The sequence below is a fragment of the Littorina saxatilis genome, linkage group LG6 (assembly GCF_037325665.1).
Source record: "Littorina saxatilis isolate snail1 linkage group LG6, US_GU_Lsax_2.0, whole genome shotgun sequence".
NCBI classification, from domain to species: Eukaryota; Metazoa; Mollusca; class Gastropoda; order Littorinimorpha; family Littorinidae; genus Littorina; species Littorina saxatilis.
This window is the reverse complement of record NC_090250.1, coordinates 6,449,059-6,472,450: the sequence shown is the minus strand read 5'-3', so window position 1 is coordinate 6,472,450 and position 23,392 is coordinate 6,449,059. Positions and strand designations below refer to the sequence as shown.

The 23,392-nt window shown below is 43.4% G+C and overlaps 1 protein-coding gene across 3 annotated transcripts in view; it reads left to right on the top strand.

Annotated features, from left to right (window-relative positions):
* The window catches only part of LOC138968364 (protein diaphanous homolog 2-like), an 85,279-nt gene that overhangs the window by 361 nt on the left and 61,526 nt on the right, over window positions 1-23,392 (top strand). For all 3 annotated transcript variants that reach the window (XM_070340915.1, XM_070340916.1, XM_070340917.1), the window contains exon 2: window positions 2,674-2,859. In XM_070340915.1, coding sequence (XP_070197016.1) covers window positions 2,674-2,859 — 186 coding nt within the window. The remainder of the gene's footprint in view (window positions 1-2,673; window positions 2,860-23,392) is intronic.

The window sequence follows — 23,392 nt, the reverse complement described above, 5'->3', positions numbered from 1 at the left end:
TCCACACTGAAGAAACTGTTGGATGGAAATTTGAAAGTGTCCCCGACTTCGCCTTCGGTGACTGGAATGACACACTCCCCTTTGAAATTGACTCCCTTGGTAGCACAGTAGGTGGCTGTGGCACGCTTCACGTAGTTTCAGCTTCTGTGTACTTCCTGGGAGGGGTTTCTATGCAATCTAAGTCCACGGGTCATGAGTTGTGTGTCTGTCTCCAAGTCCAATGTCCTCTCTTTGAGTTTGAATCAGTTTGATGACCATAACTAAAGCAGATGGGGTCTATGTCGACCAAAGGAGTGGGATTCCCTGTAGGTGGAGTTCCTGGAGAGGGATTCCCTGTATACAGGGAATACCACAGGATTTAGTTCCTGTAGCGTGTCGCCGATATCGCTGAAAGTCACGTGATGCTTGGCGACTTCGGTAGAATTTGATGTTTTTCAATCATTTTTGATATTTCTTAGAAATTTGAGTATGGTTTGCAAGTTTTATTGAAAAACTCCACCCTGTGGGATTCCGTGTATACGGGGAATCCCCCTCCAGGAACTCCACCTACAGGGAATCCCTCTCTTTTGGTCGACATAGACCCCATCAGCATAACTAAACTTCATAAGGCATAACTGAAGGGGGCTACAACATATGTATCTGGACACTGTGTCCTTAGTGTAAATGACTGTCACGGTTCATTCATCCTTTCACTGTTTCAGTGTGATTACAGTCAATCTCATGGAATATACAATGATTACATCTGGTCCTTGTTTCTAACAGAACTCCAATTATTAACACTAACAGATCTTCCGTGACACTGACAGAGATAACACTCACTCCACAAGCTGCTTCCAATTTAAAGCAGTTACTTGACTCTTGAGACATCAGCTGACACACATTGTTAAGTTAAACTGTGATGCAAAACAGCAAGCAACATCAGTCGATTTTAGATTGTACACTTTATTGTTGCAATCATTTAACGGAAATAAGGAGGGGGTGTCATCGTGATTATCATTAGCCAATCTGCAGTTAGTGTTAACTCAATGTTCACTAATATATAAATAATAACATTAATGGCAGTTGTTGTACTTATACTTATAGTTATACTTCTGCCATTCTACTTCTGCTTCTAGACACCAGCAACAGTGACTGCACAATGCAAGTAGAAGTAGGTCAAGCAGTTCGCTTTGCTTCAGTGAAGCCCAGTACCAGGAAGAATAAACTATATCACTCAAGTGTTACAACTTAATGTGATAATATAAACAGCGTAATGGTAATCTGTGCAAATGTCTTGGCCCGGTCACCAAATTAACAACAAAAACATGGCTGATGATACGCAAGTGTGTGTGTGAGTATTGTTTTGTGTGTGTGTGTGTACACGTGTCTTCTACAGACTTATGACAATATATCATATTTGTCAGCAAATGTGTGTAGACACCTAATGCACCCAAAAAAATCTTTTCCGATGACAAGGCAAACAAAAAATATGGGTCAGTAGGCTGGTTACTTTTTTAGTTTTTAATTATAATTTTTAAAAAAATTATTAATAAAGTTTGTTTTTCATAAAAGGCATGTGCCGCTTTTATTTGGATGAAAATCATGCGAGCTGTGTCCCCTGGGTGTAGGAGAAGAGCAATTTTCCTTGTGAAGTCTGCAAAATCAAGTACATGTATACAATGTTGTCAATTTTAGATTCCTACTTGTTTTATTATTTTTTTTTGAAGGGGCTAAAAAAGTTCTGGGTTCGAGGGAAAAAATCAGGTTTGTCTCAATCTGGGAATTGGAAACATTAAAAACAATTCTCAGCCTAATTCTGACATTGAAATGGCACTGACAAAGAAGTAGTAACATTGAAAAGTGTTTGATAATGTGTTTGATAAAAGTTCTTCTGTCTTTTTTAGTTGAACTAGTTGAAACTTGAAGTAAGATATTATCACCTGAAAACAGGGTTGTTGTGTAACTTTTAAGGAAGTTTAGGCAGTGGTTGCGCCACTTTTTGTCATATTATAGACTTTTACAGGGAAACCAAGTCCATTCGCATTATTTACAGTGGAGCCCCCCATTTAAGACCTCAAAAAATCTGAGAAAATCTGGTCTTAAAAAGGAGGGAGTCTTAAAATGGGAGTCATTTTACAGTTGTTTTGAACAGAATGTCTGAGAAAATTAGGTCTTAAAATTAATAAAAAGGAGGGAATTTTAAATTGGGGTGTCTTGATGGTACATTTAGTATACATGTACTCTTATTAGGCACAAAAAAAAAAAAAAGGTCTGTTTACGGTAACATAGGCCAAAAAAATAGGGTCGGTAGGTCGGGATTTTTAATTTTTTAATTTTTCTTTTTTCCAAAAAAACATATTTTTACGTTATTTTGCCAAAAAAACAAGATTTTTTTTTTTTTTTCCCCAAATGCCAAAAAAAAGTAGGGTCGCGCGAAAAAAATAGGGTCGGTCGGGTTACCGTAAACAGACTATCTTTTTTTTGGGCCTTAGTCTCACTGCTCTCCCTACTTGTTCATAACAGTACATGGTGAGACTGAGAATTCTGACTAAGCTTTCACAATTTAGTTTTATTTTACTGATTCAACTTATTCTTTGCAGATCTTCCCTCGGTGATGCTGATTTTGTGCTTTTAGTTTTACCATTAATGATTAATTAGTTAAACATTGTTCATTCCCATTTTGACCTTTTTCAGCTCGACAAGATGGGGGCTGGTTTCCGACTGGGCAAATCCGACAAGAAAAAGAGTACGTCTTCAGCGCCTCGCCAGCCTGTGGACGATCACGGGTTTGGGGGATCCAATGGAGATCCCTTCCCGGATACATTGGACGTTGATGCCATGGCCGAGTTCGAAGTCAACGAAAGATTTGAACAGATGTTGGTGAGTGTGCCGTTTGCATCATTAGGCAAAACAAAAAAAAAAGTGTGGTTAAGGTAACATAGCCAAAAAAATAGGGTAGGAAGGTAGGCAATCACTTTTTTTTTTTTTTACTTTTTTTTTTAATTAATGTGTACAAATTAAACCTACTTGACAGGGAAATAAGTGTGACTCAAGCGCTTTCGCTTTCATTGCGTTTTCTGCACTGGTTTTTTTTTTGACAAACGTAATAAAAAAGTTATAGGGTCAGCCCCTAAAAATAGGGTAGGTCAGGTTACCGTAACCACACCTATTTTTTATTTTTTAGGTCTTATGAAGTGAAAATCTGATAAAACGGGGTCTTAAAAGGGAGGGGGTCTTAAAGTGAGGGTTCCACTGTACAGGCGAGAACATCTTAATTTTGGGGGTTGCCTGCAGTTGACACACACATGCACACTCATGATTGATGGATAACAATTGGACTGTTTGAAGAATGGATCAGGACTGATTGGTCTGACTTTTCTTGCTCGCGCATCTGGATTCCGAATTCAGTTTGTTGGTGCAGCATCTTGCAAGTTAAAACTCGGAAATTTACAGTTTGTTTTTGTGGATTTTTTGTGTGAGGATATTATTTTTCTAATTGGTGCATGATTTTGCTAATCACTGAAATCAGGTTAAAACTTAAATATAGTGATGAAATCGAGTGAGGGCCAATTACAGTAAGGAAAGGAAAGTATCATAGAGAAGAGAGTGTTACCCACTGACCCAGCGAAAGATATTTATTTGCTCTAAGTTTCATGCTTAAACTAAATTACAGAAATGATAGAAGTTAGGCCCCCCCCAAAAATAGTCTGTTTACGGTAACCCGACCGACCCTATTTTTTTCGCGCGACCCTAGACTTTTTTTTTGGCATTTGGGAAAAAAAATCTGTTGTTTTTTTGGCAAAATAACGTAAAAATATGGTTTTTTGAAGAAAAAAAAATCCCGACCTACCGACCCGATCTTTTTGGTCTATGTTACAGTAAACAGACCTAATTTTTTTTTTGGCCTTAGAACTACTTTTTCTGTACGTGAGAGAATTAATGGCATAAAGTGAAGTATCGGTTCTGGTGTTGATAAGAATAAGAATAAGAATACTTTATTATCTCATAGAGAAATTCAGGCGTGGTACATAACATTAATACAGACAGGACATTGTTTTTACATAAGATATATAGCACTATATAACAGGGCAGGTTATAAACACACCTCCCACATACCACATAAAGCCTGGAGCTGTTATTTATTGTTGGTGTACAGTGACAATTAGAGAAACAGAAGCCAGAACTACCACTGACATCTGGTAAAGATTCTAAAAGAGTGTTCAGGACTCCCCTGCTGTGGTCAGTGACACCAACAATTCCATTAAAGCAATGACCTGCTGGGGTTCCAGGGGACTGGGTATTTACTTAATCTGCAAGGATGAATGTGACCGTGTCCTCTATTCTCTCTCTCTCTCTCTCTCTCTCTCTCTCTCTCTCTCTCTCTCTCTCTCTCTCTCTCTCTCTCTCTCTCCTTCTCTCTCTCTCTCTCTCTCTCTCTCTCTCTCTCTCTCTCTCTGTCTCTCTCTCTCTCCTCTGTCTCTCTCTCCTCTGTCTCTCTCTCTGTCTCTCTCTGTCTCTCTCTCTCTCTTTCTATCTCTCTCTCTCTGTCTCTCTCTCTCTCTCTCTCTCTCTCTCTCATACACAGGCGTATGTACACACACACACACACACACACACACACACACACACACACACACACACACACACACACACACACACACACACACACACACACACACACTGTGACAAACACACTCTCACATATATATGAATGTACACACTCTGGGACATGGTCGTGCAGACAGACACTCTGAGGCAGACATGCGTATGCACACACATGTCTATTTTTTCAACCCCATTTTTTACTCCTCCAGTGAATGACTCTACGCTATAGTAGCTCAACCTATTCTGCTGCACGTGCAATGCTTCATTGTAGCTGTGGCTACTTCCTCCCTTTCTCTTTACAGTCTTATGGCAAAGAGCAGCCACAGCAAGACCTAATTGCTTTCCTCTGAGCTTCTTGCTTTGGTGCTAATGAGCGTGCTGGCCAATATTGATTGGTTTTTGTCTCTCACAAGAAGAGCCCAGAGGGATGAGCAAATGTCTTTTGAGACAAAAAATAGACTGCTTTGTTTCCGATGACAAGGCCAAACATGTCGCGTAAGGCGAAATTACAACATTTAGTCAAGCTGTCGAACTAACAGAATGAAACTGAACTCACTGCATTTTTACAGCAAGAGCGTATACTCGTAGCATCGTCAGTCCACCGCTCGATGCAAAGGCAGTGAAATTGACAAGAAGAGCGGGGTAGTAGTTGCGCTGAGAAAGGATAGCACGCTTTTCTTTATCTCTATTCTTTTTAACTTTCTGAGCGTGTTTTTAATCCAAACATATCACATCTATATGTTTTTGGAATCAGGAACCCACAAGGAATAAGATGAAATTGTTTTTAAATCGATTTCGGAAATTTTATTTTGATAATAATTTTTATATTTTTAATTTTCAGAGCTTGTTTTTAATCCGAATATAACATATTTATATGTTTTTGGAATCAGAAAATGATGAAGAAAAAGATAAACGTAAATTTGGATCGTTTTAAAAACATTTGTTTATTTTTACAATTTTCAGATTTTTAATGACCAAATTCATTAATTAGTTTTTAAGCCACCAAGCTGAAATGCAATACCGAAGTCCGGCCTTCGTCGAAGATTGCTGGGCCAAAATTTCAATCAATTTGATTGAAAAATGAGGGTGTGACAGTGCCACCTCAACTTTTACAAAAAGCCGGATATTACGTCATCAAAGGTATTTATCGAAAAAAAGAAAAAAAACGTCCGGGGATATCATACCCAGGAACTCTCATGGCAAATTTCATAAAGATCGGTCCAGTCGTTTGGTCTGAATCGCTCTACACACACACACAGACAGACAGACAGACACACACACATACACCACAACCCTCGTCTCGATTCCCCCCTCTACGTTAAAACATTTAGTCAAAACTTGACTAAATGTAAAAAAAGTAGGGTTGGTAGGTCCGTTCCTTTATTTTTAATTTTTTGGAAGTTTTTTCAATTTTGTTTACACAGGCGCATGTGGCTTTTTAATGGTCGGAAATCGTGTGAGCTGTGTTCAGACCTGTTTACCCTTACGATTTTGGCGTAATTTATTACGATTTTCTGCAAAAAATACGCCATTCCGCTATCCGTGTCAAGACTACGATTTTCATAAATAAAAAAAAAAGTTAAAAAAATAAAAAAACAAATTTTTATTTATTAATTCACATGTTTGGCATTAGGTTTTTTCAATGGCAAAATGGGGTGAAAAAGCACAGGACTGACAAGAGATCATGTCTGTCTGATGAGACGCTGGAGAGCCTTCTAGTGGTGAAGTCTCGCCCTCACTCATTTGGCAAGCGCAAGTACAGTAGAGAAGCGCTTGACACACTGAAAAAGGCCTACTACGAGCAAAAGGAAAAAAAAATCAGTGATGCATGTGCTTTTGATGTGATCTTCTTTGAAATTATGATGACTACAAAAACTGACTGATGTGATTTGTTTGTGAATGATGGATATATACATGTGCATGATTGCGTTTCACAGACACAGTTGTCATGTGCGTTGTAATTGGCGACGAATGCTGGATGATTACTATTTTTGTGCCAGGATTACTATTTTTGGGGCTGAGCATTACTCCAAAACACTTATGGGGGTAAACAGCTAGGTCTGTGTGTTCCTTTGGTGTCAGAGAAGAGTGCAAATCGAGTGTTGTCATTTGAATTTTTTTTTTGAGAGTCAGAAAAAAGTTGTAGTGTCAGTAGGAAAAAAACACAGTCAGTCTGGTAATTTGAAACATTGGATTTTTTTTTTAATCTGGGCCCTCTAGGTTATTCCTAGATCTTCAACAGGTCTTGTGATGGAACTATCTTAGATGATAGGTTAATGAACAGCTTTTGCTCCCAACTTGTTGGTTTTCCAAAAGGCATCCCTGTCAGTGTCGGTTAGACTTATTTGTGATTGTTGTCGTTTGATGGCGGGCATGGGATGTGAATTTTCACAGGGGGGGTTTGTCTTTTACATTCCATGTTTTTAACCATTGTTGCACACAAATATTGGTTACTCAAGGAGATAAACAGAATACAGCACAAACACACTCATACACACACACACACACATGCACGCACACACACACACACACACACACACACACACACACACACACACACACACACACACACACACACACACACACACACACACATGCACGCACACACACACACATACATACATAAACATACACACACAGGGTTCGATCATTAGTCAATGACAGTCAACAAACTCGCGCCCCCTATGAATTGACCCGCAGAGTAACATACTAACAACCAAACATACAGATATATATATACATAGTGGTGGGGCAAGTCGGGCATGTGTCCCCGGCACGATTTGTTATGTCCATCACTCACGTCTGTCAGATGCCCGCAGCCCCCTTGGTCTTTCACCTGTCCCCACCCCTACCCCCCACCCCTGTAAAAGTGCACAGGGGAACCCCCATTTTAAGACCTTCAAAGGGCGGGGATGTAGCTCAGTCGGATTTGTATCCAGTTGGCCGCTGTCAGCGTGAGTTCGTCCCCACGTTCGGCGAGAGATTTATTTCTCAGAGTCAACTTTGTGTGCAGACTCTCCTCGGTGTCCGAACACCCCCGTGTGTACACGCAAGCACAAGACCAAGTACGCACGAAAAAGATCCTCTAATCCATGTCAGAGTTCGGTGGGTTATAGAAACATGAAAATACCCAGCATGCTTCCTCCAAAAACGGCATATTTCTGCCTAAATGGCGGGGTAAATAACGATCATACACGTAAAATTCCACTCGTGCAAAAAAAACCACGAGTGTACATGGGAGTTTCAGCCCACGAACGCAGAAGAAGAAGAAGAAGAAGAAGACCTTCAAACATCGGAGAAAATCAGGTCTCAAAAAGGAGGGAGTCTTAAAACAGAGGCAACAATTACAGACGCTATGAACAGAAAGTCTGAACAAGTCGCATAAGGCGAAATTACTACATTTAGTCAAACTGTCAAACTTACGGAATTAAACTGAACGCACTGTAGTTTTTCACCAAGACAGTACAGCTTCGTCAATCCCCGCGAGAAGGAAATCGCTCACCTTCCACGTGCAAAATGCAGTGAAATTAACACGCCAGAATAGCGCGGTAGCGTTTTGTGCTAAGCAGAAAAGCGCGCTTTTCTGTATTCTTGTTAACTTTCGGAGCTTGTTTTGAATACAACCTATCATATCTATATGTTTTTGGAATCAGGAAATGATAAAGAATAAGATGAAATCATTTTTGGATCGATTTCTTAAATTTTTATTGTAAGACTAATTAATCTATTTTCGTTAATTGTGATCACATTTTAAGAGTAAACATGACTTATGTATATATTTTTAGATTCAGAATATGATGAAGAATACGATGCAATCAATTTAAAATCTGTTTGCGAAAAATCTATTTTAATGACAACTTTAATGAGCAAACTCATCAATTAATGTTTAAGCCTCCAAGCTGAAATGCAATACCAAAGTCCAGGCTTCGTCGAAGATTACTTCACCAAAATTTCAACCAATTTGGTTAAAAAATGAGAACATGACAGTGCCGCCTCAACTTTTACGAAAAGCCGGATATGACGTCATCAAAGCTATTTATCAAAATTTTAAAAAAAACCTCTAGAGATACCATACTCAGGATCTCTCATGTCAAGTTTCATGAAGATCGGTCTAGTAGTTTTCTCTGAATCGCTCTACACACACACACACACACACACACACACACACACACATACACCACGACCCTCGTCTCGATTCCCCCCTCTACGTTAAAACATTTAGTCAAAACTTGACTAAATGTAAAAAGTAAGGTCTTAGAAGGGGGTGTTTCACTGTAACCCTCCCCCACTCTCGCTAGACTACAGATGGGGTGTTACGGGAGCGTTACGAGCTGTCATTGATGGTGAAAGGCCTGGGGGATTGAACTTGCGCTGTCTACTGTGTGTTTGTGCTGGGGCTTACAGCGAGGGACGGTCACAACGCGGACAGCTCAGTTGACCGTCTGTAGTCTATAGTCTATGGGGTACATTCTTCTGTCAAAGTTCAAACTGTCGTGCTCAGCATAATTTGACTGAGAGGTCTGTGTGAACATCGGATCATTCAAACGTTGGACCGTGTTGGCTCCCACGGACAGACACGCACACCCTCCCATCCACACACACACGCACACACACGCATGCACGGACTAACACACGCACTGATACACACGCACACACACACACACACACACACACACACGGACGCACGCACGCACAAACACACACGAACGCATGGGCCCAAATAGTCGCTCTGCAGGTGTCAACGTTTGTCTTCTGCTTGAGGGCAATGAGGGCCATACAGGCACAGTAACCGCCCTCCCCCTGCCCCACCTCTTTTATTTTTTTTTATCTTTATTTTTTATTTTATTTTTTTCTCCTTTTATCTTTTTTATTTTTTTTATATTTTTTTTATGTTAAGGACACACACTTGCACTTCGCCAACATGTTAGTAATGGTCAATTCATTGATCGCCGAACATTATTGGAAGAAGAAGCTAAGTGGCCAGCGTGTCCGAATAATAAATCTCCTCGGTAATGTCACCAGGCTGCTGTCGTAACCCTTGTTGCCGTCAGACAGAGATGTGTCAACAGACATCATCTATGCGTGAGACATCGGGATGAGGATGGTCACGGTTTACCCTGTCCAGGTTAAGGACACCTGTGGCCAGAAAATATTGCCTGTTTTCCTTTCATGCAAGGTGTAGCGGGCTGGGATAATACGCAGTGCGTCGTCGGTTCTGCTGAAGATGTGAGCGGAGCTCCTTAGCACCACAGCGCATGTACTGCTGACGTCAACATTCAGTGTTGAGCATCCCGTCTTGGTATCAGAGTGCCTGGTGACACAATGGCCTGCAGGGATTATAGCGCTGTGACTACTGTGGGGCACGATTCACCCTATGTAGTGCTGAGCATCCCGTCTTGATATCAGCGTGCCTGGGGTCCTGATTTGGCCTATATGGTCCGCTGGACCCAAAAAGCAACAGCTATCAAATCAAATCAAATCAGCGTGCCTGGTGACACAATGGCCTGCAGGGATTATAGTGATGTGACTACTGTGGGGTACGATTCGCCCTATGCAGTGCTGAGCATCCCGTCTTGATATCAGCGTGCCTGGTGACACAATGGCCTGCGGGAATTATAGTGATGTGACTACTGTGGGGCACGATTCGCCCTATGTAGTACTGAGTATCCCGTCTTGGTATCAGAGTGCCTGGTGACACAATGGCCTGCAGGGATTATAGTGATGTGACTACTGTGGGGCACGATTCGCCCTATGTAGTGCTGAGCATCCCGTCTTGGTATCAGAGTGGCTGGTGACACAATGGCCGAGCAGGGCCTAGGGATCAGCGATGTGACTACTGTGGGGCACGATTCGCCCTGCTCTTCTGTCGACTCAATATTGACTAACTGTCAACCTTGTTCTCTCCTTGTGACAGCCCCGTCCAACACCGGCCAATATCACCAACATTTTGATGTTTTATTTCCTATGCCTCTTACCGAGGAAGACCGAGAAGCGTTGGTGTCAAACTGTTCTGTTCCTTTTGAAGTTTGGCCAAGCGGCAATAAAGAAAGTTTTTCAAAGGCAAAGACTCAGACTTTTTTGTTGACAGCTCAAGTTTCTGCGTGCTCGGTTTGTGTAATTCTTTGTCAGCCGTGCAGGGTTGAAATGCAGTTTATGGCAGCTTTGATTATGAACGGACCGCCGAGTGCCTGCGGCACAGTGTGTGTTAAAACAAAAAGGGTCTGTTCTCTAATGAATGTGAATTGCGCTGTATAGAGCGTATACATTAGTCAGTCAGTGTGAATGTGAGGACAGAGTGAAATGAGAGTTGTAACATGAAGTTTCTCTCGTTACCTACACCAGACATATACATATATGTCTGTCTGTCTGTCTGTCTCTTTCTCTCTCTGTCTCTCCCCTCCCCCCCTCTCTCTCTCTCCCTCTCCCTCTCCCTCTCTCCCTCCCCCTCCCCCCCTCCCCTTCCCCTCCCCCTCCCCCTCCCTTCCCCTCTCTCTCTCTCTCTCTCTCTCTCTGTGGGCAGGGGGATTTTCAGCGTGACAGCCACTCCCGTTACATTTGGTTTCACACTTTTGGTTTTGTTGTCTTTTTGTTATTCCCGGATAAATGAAGGTGGCACGCAAAATAAGTGGGGCATGACTCACCATTGGCGCATAAAATAAACTCCCAAGTACCTAAAAACAACTTTGTTTTCTTTATTCACCCAAACAATCTGGAGGGGTTTTACTGTCAACTTGAACACAGACGGGTATGTCACACTTAAAAGTGGAGCAGACGGCATTTGACCTTAGCATACCCGCTGACAGTATCATTCAGTGCAGAGCTAGGATTGACGTTAGAACCCAACTAGCATGCGTGTAATGTAAAATTGTTTGTCAACCGCCACATACTCATTCAGCAAAAATCTCAACCTGCTAAACTCCCGAGAGCGGTGGTGACAATTATGCAAACTAGTCACGGTCAGACACCTCTAGTAATCCACCATGGTTGCAGCACAACCACGCAATCAGCAGTGAAAAGTTAGGCGTTGGAATGAGCTACTGTGGCGCCTGACTAAAGAGCCTTGCTTGTTAACTGTGTGGCAGATTTGGATAGTTTCTTTTTTGGGTAGTTTTGGGACACTCACTCGACTCGCTGACACTAAATACCGTTCGACCACGTCTCTCTCTCTCTCTCTCTCTCTCTCTCTCTCTCTCTCTCTATCCCCCCTCTCTCTCCCTCCTTCCCTCTCTCTCCCTTCCTCCCTCCCTCCCTCTCTCTCCCTCCCTCTCCCTCCCTCCCTCCCTCTCTCTCTCCCTCTCTCCCCCTCTCTCTCCCCCCTCTCTCTCCCCCCTCTCTCTCCCCCCTCTCTCTCGAGTCTCTCTCTCTCCCCCTCCCTCTCTCTCTCTCTCCCTCCCTCTCTCTCTCTCTCTCTCTCTCTCTCTCTCTCTCTCTCTCTCTCTCTCACCACCACCCACAGGACATGCCAAAGAGTATTGCTGTGGTTTTGATTGTGGGTTTGATTCGCATTAGTACTCTCGACTTTCTGAGCAGAGCCAGGAGTGATTAATGAATGTCGCTAGCTGTTTGCTGGTGCACAAAGCACACACCCCGTTCCCCGGGCAAGCCGGCAGTTCGTATTATCAGAGCCAGAGTTGTGTCATTAACTCGTTCCATTGTGTAACAAAGCGGTGGGTAACAGACCCCCCTCGCAATCAATGGAAGGCGCCCTAGCTAGGCCCTTTGACTCCTAGCGAACAATTGCGGGATTTATCAGGCAGGCTGTTCTACTGTGGTGTGGCATCGCTTGGCATAATTGATGGCCACTTGGCTCTGGGCTTTGCAAAGTACTTGCAAGGGGAGTCGGCTTAACACTGATAAACACCTTCCAAGTCACCTTACGCAACACTTGTGCTTTATACCACACACCTGTGCACGATACTTCGTGTCGGGGAGAATGGTTGTACACGAACGTACAGTAGAACCCCCCTGTTGCGATCCCCCAATCTAAGAGTAATAGGGCTTCCCTCCTTTAAAGCCTTTCGTGGGTTTTTTCTGTTCATAACCTATGTAAATTTACCTCCATTTTAAGACTCCCTCCATTTTAAGACTCCCTCCATTTTAAGACTCCCTCCATTTTAAGACTCCCTCCATTTTAAGACTCCCTCCCTTTTAAGACTCCCTCCATTTTAAGACTCCCTCCATTTTAAGACTCCTTCCATTTAAGACTCCCTCCATTTTAAGACTCCCTTTATTTTAAGACTTCCTCCCTTTTAAGACTCCCTCCATTTTAAGACTCCCTCCATTTTAAGACTCCCTCCCTTTTAAGACTCGCTCCATTTTAAGACTCCCTCCATTTTAAGACTCCCTCCATTTTAAGACTACCTCCATTTTAAGACTCCCCTCCCTCCATTTTAAGACTACCTCCATTTTAAGACTCCCCTCCCTCCATTTTAAGACCTGACAATCTCCGATTTGGGGAGGTCTTATAAAAGAGGGGGGGGGGGGGTCTACTGTTATCTAAGCATGCTACAGCTTGGCATAATAACAGCAGCAGTCACACACAATACAGCTCTCAATCAATCAATCAATCAATATGAGGCTTATATCGCGCGTATTCCGTGGGTACAGTTCTAAGTGCAGGGATTTTTGGTTTTATTTTTATTTTAATTTTTTATTTTATGCAATTTATATTGCGCACATATTCAAGGCGCAGGGATTTATTTATGACATGTGAGATGGAAATTTTTTCACAATACATCACGCATTCACATCGGCCAGCAGATTGCAGCCATTTCGGCGCATATCGTACTTTTCACGGCCTAATATTCCAAGTCACCCGGGTATTTTGGTGGACATTTTTATCTATGCCTATACAATTTTGCCAGGAAAGACCCTTTTGTCAATCGTGGGATCTTTAACGTGCACACCCCAATGTAGTGTACACTCGTGCTGATGCAGTCGTAAAAATAGGAATGACATGGTATAGGGTTGTGGTAAGGTGGGGGGAAGCCACTGTCCTTGAAATATATAGCCATGACATTAATTGAGTCACTTCTCTCAGCCATCTCGTGACAGCGGGGATGTGACAGTACTGCAGTAAAAATAGGAATGTCTTTTTGTGACTTCAGTGGGGGGGAAAAGGAGAAAAACAACAGCTGACAGACATGCGCGCACGCACACACACACACACACACACACACACACACACACACACACACACACACACACACACACACACACACACATACAAAATTACAAACACAAACACACACACCTATCAGGGGGAAAGTTGTAGACGTTTTTTTACATTTAGTCAAATGTTTTAACATAGACTGATAGAGGGGGAATCGAGACGAGGGTCGTGGTGTATGTGTGTGTGTGTGTGTGTGTGTGTGTCTGTCTGTCTGTCTGTCTGTCTGTCTGTCTGTCTGTCTGTGCGTGTGTGTGTGTGTAGAGCGATTCAGACTAAACTACTGGACCGATCTTTATGAAATTTGACATGAGAGTTCCTGGGAATGATATCCCCGGACGTTTTTTTCATTTGTTTTATACATACCTTTGATGACGTCATATCTGGCTTTTTGTAAAAGTTGAGGCGGCACTGTCACACCCTCATTTTTCAATCAAATTGATTGAAATTTTGGCAAAGCAATCTTCGACAACGGCCGGGGTTTGGTATTGCATTTCAGCTTGGTGGCTTAAAAACTATAGAGTGAGTTTGGTCATTAAAAATCCGAAACTTGTAATTAAAAAAAAATTGTATTAAACGATCCAAAAACAATTTCATCTTATTCTTCGTCATTTTCTGATTCCAAAAACATATAAATATGTTATATTTGGATTAAAAACAAGCTCTGAAAATTAAGAATATAAAAATAATGATCAAAATTAAATTTCCGAAATCGATTTAAAAACAATTTTGTCTTATTCCTTGTCGGTTCCTGATTCCAAAAACATATAGGTATGATATGATTAGATTAAAAACACGCTCGGAAAGTTAAAACGAAGAGAGGTACAGAAAAGCGTGCACTACAGCGAAACCACTACAGTGCTGAACAGGCTCGTCAATTTCACTCCGTTTTGCACAAGCGGCAGACTACGGTCATTGTGAAAAAATGCAGTGCGTTCAGTTTCATTCCGTGAGTTCGACTGAGCTTGACTTATAAATGTTGTATTTTCGCCTTACGCGACTTGTTTCCACCTGCTAACTCATTACCGTGTGCCACACACAGATGGGTGTGAGCATGTGAGTGTGTCACGAAGGAGGGAGGCCTAAGGGAATATACATGTATACATGTACTCTACATTGCATTTCACCAAACTTAAAGCAGCGTGTAAGCATGTGAACCAAGGGTTGGCTCCCACTGAAAATACATCACCAAGTGACAACTGACATGCCATGACAGACACACAACAATCATGATGGATTAGAAGAAACAGCTGCTTAGATAAGTTTCGAATGTAAGCCTACCTCTGGTGTGTTTAGGGGGGAGGGGGGGGAGGTTGATACAGTCTAGTACTACTACAATACAGTGGGAAAAACACTAACATCTCATTATTTATGCATTCACGTGTGCACACACATTCACCCATGCACACACACACACACATGCACACACACACACACACATATGCACACACATAAGCACACACACACATACACACACATACACACACACACATATGCACACACATAAGCACACACACACATACACACACACACATATGCACACACACACACACACACACACACACACACACACACACACACTGCAGCTTCTCTGTACGGCAATAAAGAGCCACACGATGACAACAACAACAGCAGCAGTTGGTGTACATGACTCTTCATTCAGACACACTTCCTTCTCTTCACCTCACTTCCGTCTGTTACTTTCACACAACCACCACAATCACACAACCGCCACTGCTGGAACAAGCTGAGGTCTGGATCTATGAGGGTCACAAGGAAATTAAGCTGCACAAGTTCTTTGCTCTGAAGTTCCCGCTTGTTGCAGTTCATGTGATTAGAAATGCCTCACGGCGCCAGTGCTACTCGTAGAATAAGCTGGGCTTTCTAATAATAGGAGTAACAAGGAAATTATGTTGCATCCCTGTTTTGAAATGAAGTTGCCACTTGAAATTTATACAGTAATTTTGTTCTAAATACACACTGGGCTAGCTCCATGCTTCACTGAAAGTCAAGTGTGTGGACCGGACGCAACAAGCAGACAGCCGGTGTAACACGAAATTTTTACTCCACGAAAAATGTACTCAGGAGCAAATATTTCGTACGAAATTCTTACTTGGAGTACACTTTTCGTACGAGAAAAGAACTCCCCAAGGCACGAAAAAATTACTCCCTCCACGAAATTTTTACTCCCCATTTTTTTACTTCCAGTAAAAATCTTGTACGCAAGAATGGGATGCGGGCGAAGAGATAATGCCAATGAAATAAGTGATCTCGCGCAAACGAATGTCGCGCTACCCTCCTTCCACCCCTTCCACCACCAAGACTAACAGGGGACAAGGGAGTAAACATTTCGTACACCTGGCATGGGAAGTTAAATTGCTCGTGTTGGGGTGAAGTAATTTATTCGTTATTTATTCGTCAGGGGAGTAACATTTTTAATTTTGTACGGAATGTTTACTCGGAACTCACCTGTCTTGGGGAGTAATTTTCTCGTGCAATGGGGGAGTGCTTTTTTCGTAAAGGGAGTAACTTTTTCGTACGAAATGTTTACTCCGGAGTAAAAATCTCGTGGGAGTAATTTTCTCGTGTTACACCGCGGTGTTGAATCTCACCTTGCTCATTTCAAGAGACGGATAAGAGGAAGTGTTGGATGATGAAAGCTTTTTCTGTTTATTGATTCAGGTTGCAGGTCACAGGTGTTCATTCAGATATGTCCTGTAAATTGTGCACATGTTGCCTCTCGAAAATGCAGAGTATTTTTCTGCATTGTAGATCTGTACTAAAAAATGAATTATCTGATTGTTGACATTGTTTAAACATGAATAAGAACTCAGCAAGTAGTTCCAGACACCGATAATGACGACTTGGTTATGCTTCATTTCTCATTTTCTTGAAAAGGATTCTCCTAGGTTCAACCACTTTTTTCTGCTAGGGCAGAACCCCCCTTTTTACATTTAGTCAAGTTTTGACTAAATGTTTTAACATAGAGGGGGAATCGAGACGAGGGTCGTGGTGTATGTGTGTGTGCATGTGTGTGTGTCTGTCTGTCTGTCTGTGCGTGTGTGTGTGTAGAGCGATTCAGACCAAACTACTGGACCGATCTTTATGAAATTTGGACATGAGAGTTTCTGGGAATGATATCCCCGGTAAATACCTTGATGACGTCATATCCGGCTTTTTGTAAAAGTTGAGGCAGCACTGTCACGCCCTCATTTTTCAATGAAATTGATGGAAATGTTGGTAAAGCAATCTTCGACAAAGGCCGGACTTTGGTATTGCATTTCAGCTTGGTGGCTTAAAAACTAATGAATGAGTTTGGTCATTAAATATCGGAAACTTGTAATTAAAATTATTTTTTTATTAAACGATCCAAAAATAATTTCATCTTATTCTTCGTCATTCTCTGATTCCAAAAACATATACATATGTTATATTTGGATTACAAACAAGCTCTGAAAATTAAAAATAGGAGAATTATGATTAAAATTCCGAAATTGATTTAAAAACAATTTCATCTTATTCCTTGTCGGTCCCTGATTCCAAAAACATATAGATATGATATATTTGGATTAAAAACAAACTCAGTAAGCTAAAAAGAATAGACATACAGAAAAGCGTGTTATCCTGCTCAGCGCGACCACTACCGCACTATTCTGCATGGCTTGTCGATTTCACTGCCTTTGCCACGAGCGGTGGTGAGAAACTACGAGTATGTGTGGTCTTGGTGAAAAAAAGCAGTTTCATTCTGTGAGTTCGACAGCTTGACTAAATGTTGTTATTTTACCTTACGCGACTTGTTAAGACCTCCAAGAGTCTGAGAAATCCAGGTCTTGAAAAGGAGGTAGTTGACTGGCGTGGTGGTAAGACGTCGGCCTCCTAATTGGGAGGTCGTGAGTTCGAATCCCGGTCGCTGCCGCCTGGTGGGTTAAGAGTGGAGATTTTTCCGATCTCCCAGGTCAACTTATGTGCAGACCTGCTAGTGACTTAACCCCCTTCGTGTGTACACGCAAGCACAAGACCAAGTGCGCACGGAAAAGATCCTGTAATCCATGTCAGAGTTCTGTGGGTTATAGAAACACGAAAACACCCAGCATGCCTCCCCCAAAATCGGCGTGTGCTGCCTGAATGGCGGGGTAAAAATACACGTAAAAATCCACTCGTGCTAAAAACAGCCCATGAACAAAGAAGAAGGGAAAAAAAAGGAGGTAGTCTGAAAATGGGGGTACATTTACAGAGGTTATGGACACAAAATCTAAAAAAGCAAGGTGCTAAAAGGGGAGAGGTCTTACATTGGGGGTCTTATCAAGGGGCTTTCACTGTAACAGCTCTTAGTTTCTTCAGACCAAGGCCAGCAGACACAGGGTATTGGCTGGAAAAGCTTATATCTCAGATAGCACAGTAGTAAAAGAAAATACACCCATTGCACGTGTCACGATAAACTAGCATCCTCCAGACAAAAAGAGAACATAACAAGACGCTATGACATTTGCCAGACTGCATGGTGTACAAGTTGGAATGGGTGCTACAATGTGGGCAGCAGACGTGGACGCTTGGGCAGGAGTCCTTTACCTCTCAGTCTCCTTTACCTCTCAGTCTCCTTTACCTCTCAGTCTCCTTTACCTCTCAGTCTCCTTTATCTCTCAGTCTCCTTTTACCTCTCAGTCTCCTTTTACCTCTCAGTCTCCTTTACCTCTCAGTCTCCTTCACCTCTCAGTCTCCTTTACCTCTCAGTCTCCTTTACCTCTCAGTCTCTTTTTACCTCTCAGTCTCCTTTACCTCTCACTCTCCTTCACCTCTCAGTCTCCTTCACCTCTCAGTCTCCTTCACTTCTCAGTCTCCTTTACCTCTCAGTCTCCTTCACCTCTCAGTCTCCTTCACCTCTCAGTCTCCTTCACCTCTCAGTCTCCTTTACCTCTCAGTCTCCTTTACCTCTCAGTCTCCTTCACCTCTCAGTCTCCTTTACCTCTCAGTCTCCTTTACCTCTCAGTCTCCTTTACCTCTCAGTCTCCTTTACCTCTCAGTCTCCTTTACCTCTCCTTTACCTCTCAGTATCCTTTACCTCTCAGTCTCCTTTACCTCTCAGTCTCCTTTACCTCTCAGTCTCCTTTACCTCTCAGTCTCCTTCACCTCCCAGTCTCCTTCACCTCTCAGTCTCCTTTACCTCCTTTACCTCTCAGTCTCCTTTACCTCTCAGTCTCCTTTACCTCTCAGTCTCCTTTACCTCTCAGTCTCCTTTACCTCCCAGTCTCCTTTACCTCCCAGTCTCCTTTACCTCTCAGTCTCCTTTACCTCTCAGTCTCCTTTACCTCTCAGTCTCCTTCACCCCTCAGTCTCCTTTACCTCTCAGTCTCCTTTACCTCTCAGTCTCCTTCACCTCTCAGTCTCCTTCACCTCTCAGTCTCCTTCACCTCTCAGTCTCCTTTACCTCTCAGTCTCCTTCACCTCTCAGTCTCCTTTACCTCTCAGTCTCCTTCACCTCTCAGTCTCCTTTACCTCTCAGTCTCCTTCACCTCTCAGTCTCCTTTACCTCTCAGTCTCCTTCACCTCTCAGTCTCCTTTACCTCTCAGTCTCCTTCACCTCTCAGTCTCCTTTACCATCTTACCCCTCTTTTTAGACATCCACAAATCTAAGGCAATCAGGTCTTGATAAGGGGATGAGATGGGAGGGGAGGGGTATAAAAGACAAGTTCCAGTCTGTGCAGACTACTATCCATTTCCATTTATCAGTGTTAGGTGAATGTGGGAAGTTTGAGGAAAGAGGGCTGCGTTTTGTCAGTGGTTGCCACAGGCCTGTATTGAGACCTGTGCCTCACTACCTGTGTGCAGTATTGGTGTTTACCTCCAGTCAATGTTAGTGCCCACCTGTCACGTTTAGTGCTGACATGGTCATGTTGGACTTTGCAGGTAGCAAGGCGGGTGGGGTGGGGAGGGGGGGGGGGGAGGGCAGGATGCTGACATTGTGCCATTCGTGGTGTTAGACTTTGCAGGTAGAAAGGGGAGGGGGGGGGGGTGTGTGCTGATATCGTAGTGTTGGACTTTTCAGGTAGAAAGGGGGAGGGGTAAACAGTCTGGTGGTCAGGTTGTGGGCGCACTGTGGTCTTGGACTCATGTGTGTGACTGTGAGAGAGAGAGAGAGAGAGAGAGAGAGAGAGAGACTCTCAGACTCAGAACTTTATTACAAAAGGATAAAGGTTTTAGGCAAAGCCTATTCTTCCAACCTGTCCTTTATACAACACATAAAGACAGACGTACATAAAAATATAAATTCAATCATATAAAATACAGAAATACATTGTATGGAATGCAACACAATGTGCATTTAAGGAATTACATAAGGAGAACTCAAAAATTACAAAATTACATTGACATAGTTATACCTTTCATTTGGGAATAAAGTTTCTCAGATCAGCTTCACATCCGTTAACACTAGTACAAAATGTTTAACAAAATAATAATCGAACAAGACATTTCATTCACGAATGATGTGTGAACGTGACTGTCTCTTAAACATTTTCACTGAAGTTGCATTTCTTATCTGTTGGGGGAAGGAGTTCCAGCGAAACGCTCCGGAGAATGCTAAGCTCGATTTGCAGAGGTCTATGCGAGGTATAGGAGGGATGATTTTTTGGGACCCATATCTTTTTGTGGCATGTTTGAAATGTGATTGCAAATATTTAGAGAGAGAGGGAGAGAAAGAGAGTGTGTGTGTGTTACAAAACTTGACTAAATGGAAAACATGTGAGTGTGTAGAGAGTGTTGGAGAGGGGGTGGGGGGGCTGCTCAGTCTGTGTGTACCTGTGAGCGAGTGTTTGTCTGTGTGTGTGTGTGTGTGAAGCCTTTCTAGCATTAAAGTGTCACTTGAGCCGACTACAATGATTGTCTTGTCAAGAAGGGGCTTTGAGAACACACATGGTTCTGGCTGTTGTTGTATCAGTTTACACAACTTCACACGCACCTCAAAACCCCACTCCCCACCTCCATGAGACCTCTGTTATCCCCCTTCCTGACACAGTGGGACAGCGCTTGAGGTTGAAAACGAAATACAAACATCTGAGAAACAAAGGGAAATAAGCACTCTAAATGCATATGACATGTGCAATAGAGTCAGTGAGAGTTATCTGCTGGCACCTGAGAGAATAACATTAGCATTGCAATGAACAAGCGACTTTTATCCTCAATAAGTTTTTTTTAAAAGCAGTGAGAAAATAAAAAGTGCAAGTGCAAAGATACTGGACCAAGATCAAGCAAGGAATGCACAGTGTTGCATGCAGCCTGGAGTGTCCCTACATGACAGGCAGCCTAGAGTGTCCCTACATTACAGGCAGCCTAGAGTGTCCCTACATTACAGGCAGCCTAGAGTGTCCCTACATTACAGGCAGCCTAGAGTGTCCCTACATTACAGGCAGCCTAGAGTGTCCCTACATTACAGGCAGCCTAGAGTGTCCCTACATTACAGGCAGCCTAGAGTGTCCCTACATTACAGGCAGCCTAGTGTCCCTACATGACAGGCAGCCTAGAGTGTCCCTACATTACAGGCAGCCTAGAGTGTCCCTACATGACAGGCAGCCTAGAGTGTCCCTACATTACAGGCAGCCTAGAGTGTCCCTACATTACAGGCAGCCTAGAGTGTCCCTACATCACAGGCAGCCTAGAGTGTCCCTACACTACAGGCAGCCTAGAGTGTCCCTACATTACAGGCAGCCAAGTGTCCCTACATGACAGGCAGCCTAGAGTGTCCCTACATGACAGGCAGCCTAGAGTGTCCCTACATTACAGGCAGCCTAGAGTGTCCCTACATTACAGGCAGCCAAGAGTGTCCCTACATTACAGGCAGCCAAGTGTCCCTACATGACAGGCAGCCAAGAGTGTCCCTACATTACAGGCAGCCAAGAGTGTCCCTACATTACAGGCAGCCTAGAGTGTCCCTACATTACAGGCAGCCAAGAGTGTCCCTACATTACAGGCAGCCTAGAGTGTCCCTACATTACAGGCAGCCAAGAGTGTCCCTACATTACAGGCAGCCTAGAGTGTCCCTACATTACAGGCAGCCTAGAGTGTCCCTACATTACAGGCAGCCTAGAGTGTCCCTACATTACAGGCAGCCAAGAGTGTCCCTACATTACAGGCAGCCTAGAGTGTCCCTACATTACAGGCAGCTTAGAGTGTCCCTACATTACAGGCAGCCTAGAGTGTCCCTACGTTACAGGCAGCCTAGAGTGTCCCTACATTACAGGCAGCCTAGAGTGTCCCTACATTACAGGCAGCCTAGAGTGTCCCTACATGACAGGCAGCCAAGAGTGTCCCTACATGACAGGCAGCCTAGAGTGTCCCTACATTACAGGCAGCCTAGAGTGTCCCTACATTACAGGCAGCCAAGAGTGTCCCTACATTACAGGCAGCCTAGAGTGTCCCTACATGACAGGCAGCCTAGAGTGTCCCTACATTACAGGCAGCCTAGAGTGTCCCTACATTACAGGCAGCCTAGAGTGTCCCTACATTACAGGCAGCCTAGAGTGTCCCTACATTACAGGCAGCCTAGAGTGTCCCTATATTACAGGCAGCCTAGAGTGTCCCTACATTACAGGCAGCCAAGAGTGTCCCTACATTACAGGCAGCCTAGAGTGTCTCTACATTACAGGCAGCCTAGAGTGTCCCTACATTACAGGCAGCCTAGAGTGTCCCTACGTTACAGGCAGCCAAGAGTGTCCCTACATTACAGGCAGCCTAGAGTGTCCCTACATTACAGGCAGCCTAGAGTGTCCCTACGTTACAGGCAGTCTAGAGTGTCCCTACGTTACAGGCAGCCAAGAGTGTCCCTACATGACAGGCAGCCTAGAGTGTCCCTACGTTACAGGCAGCCTAGAGTGTCCCTACGTTACAGGCAGCCTAGAGTGTCCCTACATTACAGGCAGCCTAGAGTGTCCCTACATTACAGGCAGCCTAGTGTCCCTACATTACAGGCAGCCTAGTGTCCCTACATTACAGGCAGCCTAGAGTGTCCCTACATTACAGGCAGCCTAGTGTCCCTACATCACAGGCAGCCTAGAGTGTCCCTACATTACAGGCAGCCAAGAGTGTCCCTACATTACAGGCAGCCTAGAGTGTCCCTACATTACAGGCAGCCTAGAGTGTCCCTACATGACAGGCAGCCTAGAGTGTCCCTACATTACAGGCAGCCTAGAGTGTCCCTACATTACAGGCAGCCAAGAGTGTCCCTACATTACAGGCAGCCAAGAGTGTCCCTACATTACAGGCAGCCTAGAGTGTCCCTACATTACAGGCAGCCAAGAGTGTCCCTACATTACAGGCAGCCTAGAGTGTCCCTACATTACAGGCAGCCTAGAGTGTCCCTACATTACAGGCAGCCTAGAGTGTCCCTACATTACAGGCAGTCTAGAGTGTCCCTACATTACAGGCAGCCTAGAGTGTCCCTGCATTACAGGCAGCATATTATGATAGGATGTTGGTTAAGATATTAAGGCAAAGTTTGAGCTCATCTGTGATGGATTACATCATCGTTGAAATGGGTTTAGAATGGTATCTTTACTGAACAAATCTTATAACTCTATTTAAATCAGTATAAAGCTGCTGCTGCTTGTTAGCTGTATTACTGGCCTTGGTTGACTTGTCGTTGTTGTT